Source organism: Nerophis lumbriciformis, linkage group LG14, assembly GCF_033978685.3.
Source record: "Nerophis lumbriciformis linkage group LG14, RoL_Nlum_v2.1, whole genome shotgun sequence".
Taxonomy (NCBI): Eukaryota; Metazoa; Chordata; class Actinopteri; order Syngnathiformes; family Syngnathidae; genus Nerophis; species Nerophis lumbriciformis.
Window position 1 is genome coordinate 17,688,414 of NC_084561.2, and position 15,410 is coordinate 17,703,823.

Consider the following 15,410-nt stretch of genomic DNA (forward strand, 5'->3'; position numbering starts at 1 on the left):
AAACCAGGCACGGGTAGATTTTGCGCTGTGTGCAGGCGCCAAGTCCTGTTGGAACTTGAAATCTCCATCTCCATAGAGCAGGTCAGCAGCAGGAAGCATGAAGTGCTCTAAAACTTGCTGGTAGACGGCTGCGTTGACCCTGGATCTCAGGAAACAGAGTGGACCGACACCAGCAGATGACATGGCACCCCAAACCATCACTGATGGTGGAAACTTTACACTAGACTTCAGGCAACGTGGATCCTGTGCCTCTCTTGTCTTCCTCCAGACTCTGGGACCTCGATTTCCAAAGGAAATGCAAAATTTGCATGGTTGGGTGATGGTTTGGGGTGCCATGTCAAGTTACACCTTTTGAATGCAATTACTGAAATAAATCAAGTTTTTCAAAATATTCTAATTTACTGGCTTTTACCTGTAGTCCGAAAAATACGGTATATCGACATGTATATAAAACGTCTGCTGTAAGTGTAGGAGACAGAATTTGAGTTTTGCTGCAGTGTGTGTGTGCGGATGTTTCTGGGCTTGGCTGGTACGTCACGTAATTCAGGAAGTACTTAGGCAGCGTTCATTCACCTGTCATGGAAAGGAAGGAGGAAATAGGAGAGAGGAAGTAATCGACTTGACATACTTTTGTTGACCGCTTTAATATACGTTTAATATGCGCATTGCTATACGCTTTTTTCGATCATAACATTTACAAACATCTGCTTACTTCTCAAACAACTTGATTAAAACCAACCTCAACTGCACTCGTATCCCAGTGTATTTCGTCAGGAAACGCGCAGCAAGCAAATTTGGAACTAATCCATGCCCAGCAAGCACAAAACATTAAAACAACGCTGAGAACTTGTTCACTTAGGTCCTGACGTTGAGCAACTCAAACCTAACGTTGGAACAACATGCTTTTTGACGACGTTTAATCAATGTTGGGTTCTGAGGTGGATTTGACCAAATTGGTTCTTTTCCCCAACCAATATTCTCCAACACAAATACGTTGAAACCACATACTTTTTCACAACATTTATTCAATGTCAGGTTGCAACATTGATTTGACCGTTGAAATTTGGTCATTTCCCAACTAACATCGTAGATTCAACGTTGGACATTAACAACTCAATTTACAAATATAACTATATTACAACGTTGTTTCAAAGTCAGTTTTAAAGGACATACACTATATTGCCAATAGTATTTGGCCACCCATCCAAATGATCAAAATCAGGTATTGGCCCGGCCACAGGTGTAAAAATCAAGCACTTGGGCATGGAGACTGTTTCTACAAACATTTGTGAAAGAATGGGCCGCTCTCAGGAGCTCAGTGATTTCCAGCATGGAACTGTCATAGGATGCCACCTGTGCAACAAATCCAGTCGTGAAATTTCCTTGCTCTTAAATATTTCAAAGTCAACTGTCGGATTTATTGTAAGAAAATGAAAGAGTTTGGGAGCAACAGCAACTCAGCCACCAAGTGGTAGGCCACGTAAACTGACAGAGATCGACTGATAGTGCAAAGAGGTCGCCAACTTTCTGCACAGTCAGTTGCTACATAGCTCCAAACTTCATGTGACCTTCTAATTAGCCCACGTACAGTACGCAGAGAGCTTCATGGAATGGGTTTCCATGGCCGAGCAGCTGCATCTAAGCCATACATCACCAAGTCCAATGCAAAGCGTCGGATGCAGTGGTGTAAAGCACGTCGCCACTGGACTCTAGAGAAGTGGAGACACCTTCTCTGGAGTGATGAATTACACTTTTCCATCTGGCAATCTGATGGACCAGTCTGGGTTTGGAGGTTGCCAGGAGCAGGGTAAATTTCGGATTGCATTGTGCCGAGTGTGAAATTTGGTGGAGGAGGAATTATGGTGTGGGGTTGTTTTTCAGGAGTTGGGCTTGGCCCCTTAGTTCCAGTGAAAGGAACTTTGAATGCTCCAGGATACCAAAACATTTTGGACAATTCCATGCTCCCAACCTTGTGGGAACAGTTTGGAGAGGGCCCCTTCCTCTTCCAACATGACTGTGCACCAGTGCACAAAGCAAGGTCCATAAAGACATGGATGACAGAGTCTGGTGTGGATCAACTTGACTGGCCTGCACAGAGTCCTGACCTGAACCCGATAGAACACCTTTGGGATTAATTAGAACGGAGACTGAGAGCCAGGCATTTTCGACCCACATCAGTGTGTGACCTCACCAATGCACTTTTGGAAGAATGGTGGAAAATTCCTATAAAAACACTCCGCAACCTTGTGGACAGCCTTCCCAGAAGAGTTGAAGCTGTAATAGCTGCAAATGGTGGACCGACATCATATTGAACCTTATGGGTTAGGAATGGGATGGCACTTCAAGTTCATATGTGAGTCAAGGCAGGTGGCCAAATACTTTTGGCAATATAGTGTATATGTATAATCAACGTTATTTCAATGTATTGTGCCTGCTTGGTGCCCACAATAAGAACTCCAATAGAAGCAGTCTGTTATGACCCCGCTAACGTTTTTCTTGCTAGTTTAGCAGACAGATAATTGCCATTTGAGAGCCTTTTAAGAATTGTTACTTCATGAAACTAATTAGCGTTATTATTTTAACACCTCTAAATTTGGCATCAAGGCCAGAACTAAGATGCACGTTACAATCAAACAGCTAATGTGTAATAAGTACGGTACAACACTAAGAGTATAAATACTTTTTGGGGCTCAACAAAATACAAGACTGGTACGTTCAATCTAATGGCAATAGACTCCTTCCCGACTACAGCAACTCATCTCGGACAAACTGAAATGATTGCATATTGCAAATGAGACTCCGAAGTGTAAAAAACAAGATAACTGCAAAGGTTACCGTCCATTCAAGACTCTCGCTCAAACACTTAATTCTATCCAGCAGTGCCAGGATCCAGCATGCAAAGCCCGCAAAATCAGAAAAACATATCACTTGATAAAGCCTTTTCTAACACTCCTCACTGCAAAATAAGGAACATGTGTTATTCGTGTTGATATTAGATCGGTATCGGCAAATAGTCAAGGCTGCAGTATCGGCCTCGTATTGGAAGTGAAAAGGTTGTATCGGGACACCTCTAGTCTCATGTAATCATCATGCTTCCAATTTGCATCTCATCCAGGGCTTTGTGCTTTTCCAACAAAAGAGCGACTGCAGTAAAGAGGAACATCCTACATAGTCCTTTGGAAAGAAGGATCTGCTTCTTCTGGTTCATTTGGAGCAGATGAGGTAGTAAGATGTCCTCCATTGTTACCGCAGCCATCGCGTTGATACTCGTGGAAACTGTGCTGTCAAAGACAGATATGGGAAATTCTAATTCCTTTACGGTGTGTGATCAAAATAATCTGGGGTACCAAATGTAAATAATCCTATGACACTTTTCCATCTGAATATTTAGCTCACTTCTTTCCATATTTAGCTCATTTTCTTCACTTTTGAGGTATAAATTAAACATCTCAATGTTAAATTCAAATGTTAAATATAAAAGTAAACGTTATATATAAATGTCAAATCTAAATGTTATATCTAAATGTTTTATCAAAACATATGTTAAAATTGTATATCTAATTATATATCCATCCATCCATTTTCTACCGCTTAATCCCTTCGGGGTCGCGAGGGGCGCTGGAGCCTATCTCAGCTACAATCGGGCGAAAGGCGGGGTACACCCTGGACAAGTCGCCACCTCATCGCAGGGCCAACACAGATAGACAGACAACTTTCACACTCACATTCACACACTAGGGCCAATTTTAGTGTTGCCAATCAACCTATCCCCAGGTGCATGTCTTTGGAGGTGGGAGGAAGCCGGAGTACCCGGAGGGAACCCACGCAGTCACGGGGACAACATGCAAACTCCACACAGAAAGATCCCGAGCCCGGGATTGAACCCAGGACTATTCAGGACCTTCGTATTGTGAGGCAGACGCACTAACCCCTCTCCCACCGTGCTGCCCCTAATTATATATGTTATATATGTTAAATCTAAATATGTTTAACCTGCTCAGTGGCCTAGTGGTTAGAGTGTCCGCCCTGAGATCGGTAGGTTGTGAGTTCTAAACCCTGGCTGTAAAGACTGTAAAAATGGGTCCCATTAGCTCCTTCCCGGGCATGGCCACCGCTGCTGCTCACTGCTCCCCTCACCTCCCAGAGGGTGATCAAGGGTGATGGGTCATAGTTTGCCACTTTTAGTGTGTTTTTGACAATTACTGGTACTTTAACTTTACTTTAACTTTAATCTAAATCTGTGTGTTATATCAAGATGTTATATCTAATTATATATGTTAAATCTAAAAATAAATGTATCTAAATGTTTTATATAGATATCAAATGTAAATGTTAAATCTATCTAAATGTCTCGCCAAATGTAAAGCTAAATATTGTGAAAATATGCAGATATCCTTTTTTCACGCCTCTCAGCACGCAGACACGCCCACATTACTTTACATAATATTTAGATTTAACATTAATATTTAACATGTATATTCAATATCTATATTTAACATTTATATTCAATATCTATATTTAACATTTATATTTACTTTTTAGATTTAACATTTAGATGTAATATTCATTTTAAACATTTAAATTCACTATTTAATTTCTACATCCAATGTGAAGAAAATTTAGCTCAAAGTGGAAAAAAATTCCCTAAATGGGAGAAATGTAGTTTAAATGGGAGAAAAGTGAGCTCAATGTTTAAAGTACATCAGTTGGAAAAATGTGATTGAATTTTTATATTCATAGTTTAGCTAGCTGTACAAGTATGCCCCAAAATTAAACGGTATTTATTTTTGCATTATCCAAAAAGACGGTTCAAATACCTCAATGTGCCGCTGTATGCGCAGGCCAGGAAAAGACCCGGAAAGCCAGGATAGTTCCTGAATATATCCAGCACGAAGTATGGCACGTACTGCAAAAAAAAAATGTTTAATGCTTTTAACATTGGAAATTTACATCATGAGTATTACACGACATAGAATGAATCAGGGACACTCAGACACAGGTAATATTCAAAGAAAAATTAAGACAAAGTAATGTTTGTGCTTTGTTAACAATGCTGAAGAATGCAGAGCTGAACTTACTAGATCAGGTGAAGACAATATGCCGGACTTCAGTGGATCGCAGTTGATATAATAAGCAAACATGACGATGCCGCAGGCTATTGCACTGCTCACAATTAGGTAAAGGCCCAACTGGTTGACAAATAATGCCCTGTGGAAAAAACTCAATATTTAATTAATACTTTGGTTGTCAAACAAAAAAAATATTCAATCGCGATTAATCGCATTTTGTTCATAGTTAACTCAAAATTAATCACAATAATCACAGATAGGTATACATTTTCATCATTAATAAGTGTACCCTAGACAGGTAATTTTCAGGGGAGGTGGCTTCATATTGCTGCATGACAATGTTTTAACCTTCTCTATTAATTAATAAAATGTAATATTGGGCCTGCCAATCATTCTGTAATTGAGCACTCGACCAGAACATGTTATAAAAGTATTTACACAATGTTTCAACAGCCAGAAAAATCACCCCGTATTCCTAAACTGATGTACGAGCATTACTTTGTGGGGCGGTATAGCTCGGTTGGTGGAGTGGCCGTGCCAGCAACTTGAGGGTTGCAGGTTCGATCCCCGCTTCCACCATCCTAGTCACTGCTGTTGTGTCCTTGGGCAAGACACTTTACCCACCTGCTCCCAGTGCCACCCACACTGGTTTAAATGTAACTTAGATATTGGGTTTCACTATGTAAAGCGCTTTGAGTCACTAGAGAAAAGCGCTATATAAATATAATTCACTTCACTTCACTTCTTTAGGTGCAAATATCACAGAATGACATTACAAAACATCTCTGACAAAGCATGATCGAACTGTAAGACATTTTTATTTTGTTATTGTCAGGGTTTCCCCGAAATTGCCAAAATACCTGTGGGGGTGTGGTTAGGGGCGTGGTCGATATAAACGTCATCGCATGATTTGCTATGACGCATATCTTTAAAAAGGCAAAAAAAATTGAAAATACATTTAATACAAATCTGTTTTTCAAGTATAGTATTGACATATATTTTTCTTAGATAGTATTGTTTTTCTGTTTGGGTAAGATTTCTGCTGGACAAATTCTTCACCCATCCATTATGTGATTCATAATCAGTTGAGTTCCCAGTTGTTTGCCTCCAAATGAGTGCTTGCGGTGTGTAGGTGTTATTAATTTGTAATTTTTGAAACTTTTGTTTGTCTTACTTTGGGTCTGTTGTGTTGTGTAAGTTGGGCTTTGATTGTGAAATTCTTTACCTTTTCACAAACCTCGTCAGGCAAGATATTATGCAATTTGAGGAGTATTTAATCAGATTTTACTCTAAGTCTTTCAAATGTAAAATTGACTTGCCTTACTCTCTCCTTCAAGAGTTGTTTTTGTGCTTTCAGCAGAATTGTGTCTGTCTTGTGGCCTTTCGTGGTGGAACGAAGGCCTAGGCTTGTGGGTATGAGGCCATATTGTCCACATCTCAGGTTAAACCTGAGGTGGTTGCGGTAGTCTGCAACCTTACAAGCCAACCTTTCATATTCCCGCACCATTTTTAGGGTATCCAACCCACAATGTTTAGAAACATGTCTATGAATGTTCTCATTCATCCATGTCATTGTAATCTCAGGGCATTCAATCGATCTAAACTGGACTGTTTGGTTTGTCTTGGAAGATCTAGTCTTAGACTTAAATTGGTCTGAACTAGTCTACCGACTGGTACCAAAACCCCCAATGTTTATTCTGAGGTATGGGCACCAGCCACTCAACTAGATCTGACTAATCTAAGTCTAAGACTAGATCTGGCCAATCTAAGTCTATGAGAATGAACTGATGAAGCCTACTTGGATGAGAGGCGAAACGTCTTTTAAGCCAAGTAGTCTATCCACAGCAATCGTTTTGCCACACAATACCTCAATGCTAACGTGGGGAAAATACGCTTCGATGACTGTCGTCGTCTGACAGTAAAGTTAAAGTCCCAACGATAGTCACACACACACTAGGTGTGACCCCAGGAAACAAGTTTTACCAGTATCATGCAGAACCATGCTTCAAACCCCACTTTGAAAAGCTGTACACTACAAACGTGCTCATTGTAACAATTAATCCCGACTTCCTCATTTAGATTTTTTTCAAAATCAGCAAATTTTTCATTCATTTTGTTTATGTAAATTAATGTTTTATATATGGTGCTCTTGAGTTAATGTTGCTGAATAATTTTAATCTATTATTATTTATTAAGTTTATTTAATTTAATTTTTAGTATCAAATGGATCAAGTCAGTCAACATTTTTATAGTTTAAATAAAGATTTATATATTTTTTATTTCAGGCAAATTGATGCACTTAATTTTTTTTCTGTTACAGACTTTCTTTCTATTGGTTCATTTCGAACATGAACACACTTACAGTATAATACATAACAATTTCATATCATTTCACTTTTCATCATGTCTGAAAAGGAGTAGGAAGAAGCAAAGCTTATTTAATCCTACCCCTTTCCCACTTCAGAGCGTTTACAAATATATAGAATCATTTACTGACCTTTTTATATAATAAAATAACATCTGTGAATTAGTATATACAACAGTTTTGTAATATGTAATTAATTAATTCAGTCATTATTAACATACTGAGATGAAGAATATATCTTACTTTCAATAAGGTTGAAAGTATTTCTCATAATTCTTCTTCTTTGTACTTTGTAAGCACTATTATTTTGAAAAACCTCTTAAACTGGATCATATCAGTACAATGTTTAACTTCTTTACTTAATTCATTCCATAATTTAATTCCACATACTGATATGCTAAAGGTTCTAAGTGTTGTACATGCAAACAAATGTTTTAAATTATTTTTTCCTCCAAGGTTATGTTTCTCCTCTTTAGATGAGAAGAATTGTTGTACATTCTTGGGTAGCAGGTTAGTTTGCTTTGTACATCATTTTAGCTGTTTGCAATTTTACCAAATCACCGAACTTTAATATTTTTGACTCAATAAATAAAGGGTTTGTATGTTCTCTATATCCAACATTATGTATTATTCTAACTGATTTTTTTTGTAACACGGTTAACAAATGTAGCGCACATTTGTAGTTATTTCCTCATATTTCTACACAATAACTCAGATATGGTAACACTAGCGAGCAGTAGAGAATTTGAAGTGATTTTTGGCCCAGGACGTATTTTGCTTTATTCATTATTGAAATGTTTTTTGCCACCTTATGTTGTATGTTTTTTATATGAGATTTCCAGTTCATTTGATCACCTATTAATACACCAAAAAATCTTGTTTCTTTTACCCTTTCAATGTCTACTCTGTCTATTTGTATTTGTGTATAATGCTCTTTTCTACTGTTACCAAATAGCATTATTTTAGTTTTACTGAGATTCAAATATAGTCTGTTACTAGACTAAAAACGATGTTATTAAAGTTATTCTTTGTTGTAAGTTTATCTATATTTCTTTCTTTTCTTTAATGTTAACAAGGATACAATGTTATGCGGAGGTGTACTAATAACAATTTTATAGACAAATTATATTATTTATAATTGCGGCGGAGAGTGGGGGTGGGGGCTAGGGGCAAAATGTTTTCTTACTATAGGAGGCGTAACATAAAATTATTGAGAAGCGCTGCCTTACATTGAGTAGCAATGTAGTACTAATACTACTATTTTCTCTATATATTATGTATATAGCTATATATAATCTTTACACAAACAATGAAAATGTCACCCCTGCACCATATTATACTGTATAAGTAAACTTTGATTGATTGATTGATTTGTACAAAAACACCACCGTCTAATTTTGGGGAAATGTATTCAAATACTGAAATGTCTGTCTAATATACAAGGTCATTTAACGGTTTATCGTCACCTCCACTTAGCCAATGTGTGAACGTATATGAAACACCACTGCAGAGACTGTGTGGTTCCACTAAGGAAGAGTTCCTTTAACCAGAGAGCTTTCTCTGTGAGAGCGTCCCAGGAGTGGAACGCACTCCCCAGGCACTTTAGAGAGTCCGCCTCTTACAATATTTTGAAAATACATCTAAAATCATGGTTTGTAGCAAGTCAGACATACACTTATTTTGTATCTAGACAGTGATTTTCTGATGTACACTGAAGTTTAATGATAGGATATTGTATATAAGTATGTTATTTGCCACTGTCACTCATTGCACTGATGGCCTTTTTCTTTCATCATGATCTTTCCTTGTCTAATCATTATTGCTTTAAGGTTGTCCATTTTTAACATCTGTCCAGAGACAATTGATGTAAAATAGCCTTGTGGCTAATTCTGGTATATTTACAGCAATGTCTATTAATCTAAAGGCCTTAGTGGTGACATGCGTGGACAGCACCTTTTTGCTCTTATTTCCAAAATTGTGTACACTACTGAACTAGGGTCTTATGGCCCTTATGTGGACACTTATACTGCCACCTGGTGGTGTTAGAAGAGTATAACATACAATGGAATTTAGAGAAAAAAAAGTGTAAAAATAAGAATTAACATGTCACTAAACATGAATTACACGTTTGTTACTTATGGACTAAGTAAGTACATCATATAAAAATATGATTCTTAGTTTTTTATTCTAATTAGGGTCCAATAAGCCCAAATAGCAAAGAGAAATAAAAAAAAAACCTTAAGAGGTTATTAATGTACACTGTCCTGTCAAACAAATACAAAAATAGTCATTAATTACTGCTTTCCAAAAGTAACTGAGTTAGTAACAGATTTAAACAATTTACAAAGTATTTAGCAGGACAAGTAACTTTTTGATAACAGTTATATAATTTTCAAAGTTACCAACAGTGTTGCCACAGTTACCTTGAAAAGGTAATCTGATTAATAACTACTGATTACTCCTTAGAAAGTAACTAAGTTACTTTCCTGATTAGTTGATTTTAAAAGTAACTAAGTTAGATTACAAGTTACTTTATTAGTTACATTCAGCAATGCAGCTACCGACATTATCCCCTACGACTCAACATAAAAATGACAAGCGGTTTTGCCAATAATCACTTTATTTAACATCAACAACTGCACTTAACATAAATACTTGTTTTACATATTGTCACACCTGGGTGAAGTCTTGTCTGGGTTTCGTCTGGTTTCATGTTGTCTTGTCATTTCCTGTTTTATTTTGAAAGGTTAACTCTCCCTCTCATTTCAGGTCACTTGCCCTTCCTCCCGTTTCACTGGTCTGATGTCTCTCCTGATTGCCTGATTGTGCCCACCTGTGTCACCCTCCCTCATGTGTATAAATGTCTCTTCCTCCTCTTGTCTTGTGCCAGAGTATATCGTCTCGTCACGTACCTCCAGCCTTTGTCCACAGCATCAAACCAAGTTGTTAAGTATTGCCTCGCCTTATTTATTGATTTCTTTGTTTCCTCTGAGAAAGAGTGATTTTCGTTTGCTAAAGTTTTTGATCAAGTTTTGTGTGTGTTATTTCATAGTGCCTTGCCTTCCTTTTTTCCTCCTCTTGGAGCGCTTTAGTTTGTAGTAGTGATGGGTTGATGAGGCGTCATGAAGCGTTTCGACACATTGCAAAACTGTATTGATACTGTGTCGATACTGTGTCACTAAATACTGACATCTGCTGGACATTAAAAATCCCTACAGGCAACCTATGGACCGACTCAACTGACACTGATTTTATGACCTAGTACAGTGGTTCTCAAATGGGGGTACGCGTACCCCTGGGGGTACTTGAAGGTATGCCAAGGGGTACGTGAGATTTTTTTTAAATATTCTAAAAATAGCAAAAATTCAAAAATCCTTTATAAATATATTTATTGAATAATACTTCAACAAAATATGAATGTAAGTTCAAAAACTCAGTGAAGCACAAGCTCAGGTTTGTCACTAAAATGTCTGTCAAAAAGAACTGTGAAAAGAAATGCAACAATGCAATATTCAGTGTTGACAGCTAGATTTTTTGTGGACATGTTCCATAAATATTGATGTTAAAGATTTTTTTTTTGTGTGAAGAAATGTTTAGAATTAAGTTCATGAATCCAGATGGATCTCTAATACAATCCCCAAAGAGGGCACTTTAAGTTGATGATTACTTCTATGTGTATAAATCTTTACTTATAATTGAATCACTTGTTTATTTTTCAACAAGTTTTTAGTTATTTGTATATCTTTTTTTCCAAATAGTTCAAGAAAGACCACTACAAATGAGCAATATTTTGCACTGTTATACAATTTAATAAATCAGAAACTGATGACATAGTGCTGTATTTTACTTCTTTGTCTTTTTTTTTTCAACCAAAAATGCTTTGCTCTGATTAAGGGGTACTTGAATTTAAAAAAAAATCACAGGGGGTACATTGCTGAAAAAAGGTTGAGAACCACTGACCTAGTATATACAATAATATAAACCAAGTCATTGTATTTCATTTAGGATTATTTCATAACTTCATTTAAATAAAAATATTTTTTTTGTCTTTTTTAGATAGTCAATAAATAATGTGAACATGTATCATAACATGGAAATCTAAGAGAACGTGTTGTGAATGAGGATGCTTGTGGACCTGGAAATTTTTTTTTTTTTTTTACACATTTTTATTTAAAAAAAACAGTTTTTCCAACGTATTCAATTTTAGACGCTTTTTCTTCTTAGTTATTATTTCTCCGGCTGTAGAAAAGACCCGCTCATAGGGCACAGAGGAGGCGTCAGTGCGACACAGTTCGCGTATCGGTCACGTGACCAAAACAGCTCATGATCGGTCACGTGACTTTCTAAAAGCGGTACGCGCACCGACACAGGGTTTCGCTCTATGAGCTCGATGCATGCGCCGATGCATCGGTGTTGCCGGACCCATCACTAGTTTGTAGTTATATCAGCTCGTTGTAGCGTACTTTCTGTTTATAGTTTCTAGTCTCCTCTGCATGATTTTTTTACCTTTTTGTAGCTAATCATAGATTTTTTTTGTTATTAGATTCGTGTGTAATTTTGCTGTTGCCTTTTTCCTCCCTATGGAGTGACTTTCCGTTTATGGCCTTATGCCTATATGTCTTTTGTTTCTCTAATGTATCAAAGCTAGGTTCTGTAGCCGCTTTGTTTTAATCACTCTGTTCAAAGAGATTTCAAAGAAAACTGTTTAAATAAGGCCTGTGTCAATTGTTCCCCTTCTGCACCTGAGTCCTCATTCTCGCCAAGTCGTAACACATATTAAAAACATAAATAATGACAGTCTTTCTTTACTGGACATAAATACTTGTTATCTATATATTATTATAAAAACAGTTTTTCTTTACAGCATCCATCCAATCCCTACCGCAGTTGACATAAATGATTTGTTTTTTATCAAATAAAATAAATACTGTCTTTTTTACCTGACTGCTAATACTGCAATGGCAAAACCTACAAATATAAATGTAACTATTAAATGTTTAACTTTTCTTATGAACACTAAACCTGTTCACAACATCAGAGCAGCTAGGCGTGCTTTTACAAAACAGTGTATAACACCACATGTTAGCTCTAATTGTTCTATTGTTATAATCAAGTTATGAGTCAAACAGTGGAGTGGGGCGAGTAAACCAGTGGTTGTACCTCATTATCAAAAGCCTCTCAAACCTCTTGTCAGAAAGTCTATTCCTCATTCAGTGTGGCTTTCAGGTTGCTCCCCATCTGTGCATACTCCATCTCCAGGTTTGATTGATTGATTGAAACTTGTATTAGTAGATTGCACAGTACAGTACATATTCCGTACAATTGACCACTAAATGGTAACACCCGAATAAGTTTTTCAACTTGTTAAAGTCGGGGTCCAGGTTAATCAATTCATGGTAAGACGAAAAGGATGTTCTGTGAGGCGAGCCCGCGTTGATCGTAGCGAGGATCTTGTTTATTATGGCACGAAACGAGGGCGAGTCAACTGGGATTAAGGGCAGCATTTCCACGACAACATACTGCCCGACCAACTTCTTTAACTCCAAATAATGACTGTATTTCCAACTTGAAAACACGTTTCTCTCTCTGCCCTCCATTGTTGTTTACTTCGGTGTCGCACACGTGTCATCCTCATGCTAAAAACTAGAGATGTCCGATAATATCGGGCTGCCGATATTATCGGCCGATAAATGCTTTAAAATGTAATATCGGAAATTACCGGTATCGGTTTCAAAAAGTCAAATTTATGACTTTTTAAACACCACTGTACGTAGTGGTACACGGACGTAGGGAGAAGTACAGAGCGCCAATAAACCTTAAAGGCACTGTCTTTGCGTGCCGGTCCAATCACATAATACCTATGGCTTTTCACACACACAAGTGAATGCAAATCATACTTGGTCAACAGCCATACAGGTCACACTGAGGGTGGTTGTATAAACAACTTTAACACTGTTACAAATATGCGGAACACTGTGAACCCACACCAAACAAGAATGACAAACACATTTCGGGAGAACATCCGCACCGTAACACAACACAAACACAATAGAACAAATACCCAGAACCCCTTGCAGCACTAACTCTTCTGGGGGGTACAATATACACCCCCCTCACCTCAACCCCGCCCACCTCAACCTCCTCATGCTCTCTCAGGGAGAGCATGTCACAAATTCCAAGCTGCTGTTTTGAGGTATGTTCAAAAAAATAATGCACTTTGTGACTTCAATAATAAATATGGCAGTGCCATGTTGGCATTTTTTTCCATAACTTGAGTTGATTTATTTTGGAAACCTTGTTACATTGTTTAATGCATCCAGCGGGGCATCACAACAAAATTAGGCATAATAATGTGTTAATTCCACGACTGTATATATCCGTAAATATCGGAATCGGTAGTTAAGAGTTGGACAATATAGGAATATCGGATATCGGCAAAAAAGCCATTATCGGACATCTCTACTAAAAACGTGACTTGTCTCTTACGTGACGTAATTTTCCAAGACGGCAAGAAATACAATTTCTTTTTACGAGAGATTTGTCGTTAATGAAAAAAGACGTCATATTAGACTAAGACATTACTAAGTAACGCGCTACCAGCATCAGTGGTTACCAACTATCAAGAGAAGTGACTTCCTCAGATGTTATACACCACACACAATGTCGAAGCCCATACCAACCTGAGGGATTTATGACACTGATGAACTGTTTGAAACGCGAACATCTTGGTCTCGTTCCTACCCCGGAGCAACAATTGCCCTTTTCAAGGAGTCATATTTGCACATCTTCCCATAATAACAAGTGTCATCATAATATTTGCACTTTGGTGTTTACACTATGTATTTACACATAATAAGTGAAAGGGATGTAAAACAGGTTTGAGTGTTGCATGTGTCAAGTTTTGTATTCTATTTTTTTATTTTATTTGTATTGCTGTGAAATGATTTAAAAAAAAAATCAGATTAATGCAATTATTGCAATTGTAGTGTCAGAATGTCATTCACCACCATTTGTGTTATTTTTTACTTGTATGCACGTCATTTATTTGCTCAATACTTGGTAACATTTTGTAAAGTCCAGTCAAGATGTATTTTGTAGTGAAATTTACCACATAAATATATAATGTAAATAAAAACAAAAACATATATATATATATATATATATATACATATATATATATATATATATATACACATATATATATGTATGTGTGGGAAAAAAAATCACAAGACTACTTCATCTCTACAGGCCTGTTTCATGAGGGGTTCCCTCAATCATCAGGAGATCTCCTGATGATTGAGGGAACCCCTCATGAAACAGGCCTGTAGAGATGAAGTAGTCTTGTGATTTTTTTTCCCACACATACATATATTGCGCTCTACTACGGTATCGAGCACTATTTTTTGGATAACCTTATTAAGACATATATATATATATATATATATATATATATATATATATATATATATATATATATATATATATATATATTATATATATATATATACACACACATATATATATATATATATATATACAAACATATATATATATACACACACACACACACACATACACACATACATACATACATATATATATACACACACGTACATATACAGTCGCGATCAAAAGTTTACATACACTTGTAAAGAACATAATGTCATGGCTGTCTTGAGTTTCCAATACTTTCTACAACTCTTATTTTTTTTGTGATAGAGTGATTGGAGCACATACTTGTTGGTCACAAAAACATTCATGAAGTTTGGTTCTTTTATGAATTTATTATTACTGCAAATGTGACCAAATCTGCTGGGTCAAAAGTATACATACAGCAATGTTAATATTTGGTTACATGTCCCTTGGCAAGTTTCACTGTAATAAAGTTAAGTTAAAGTAAGGCGCTTTTGGTAGCCATCCACAACCTTTGGCAAGCTTCTGGTTGAATTTTTGACCACTCATCATGCCAAAATTGG

The 15,410-nt window shown here is 36.9% G+C and overlaps 1 protein-coding gene across 5 annotated transcripts in view; it reads right to left on the minus strand.

Moving 5' to 3' along the window:
• The window catches only part of LOC133616553 (sodium/iodide cotransporter-like), a 54,316-nt gene that overhangs the window by 18,301 nt on the left and 20,605 nt on the right, over positions 1-15,410 (minus strand). For all 5 annotated transcript variants that reach the window (XM_072914635.1, XM_072914638.1, XM_072914636.1 and 2 more), the window contains 3 exons: positions 5,079-5,208; positions 4,818-4,906; positions 3,169-3,281 (listed from right to left, as the gene is read on the minus strand). In XM_072914635.1, coding sequence (XP_072770736.1) covers positions 3,169-3,281; positions 4,818-4,906; positions 5,079-5,208 — 332 coding nt within the window. The remainder of the gene's footprint in view (positions 1-3,168; positions 3,282-4,817; positions 4,907-5,078; positions 5,209-15,410) is intronic.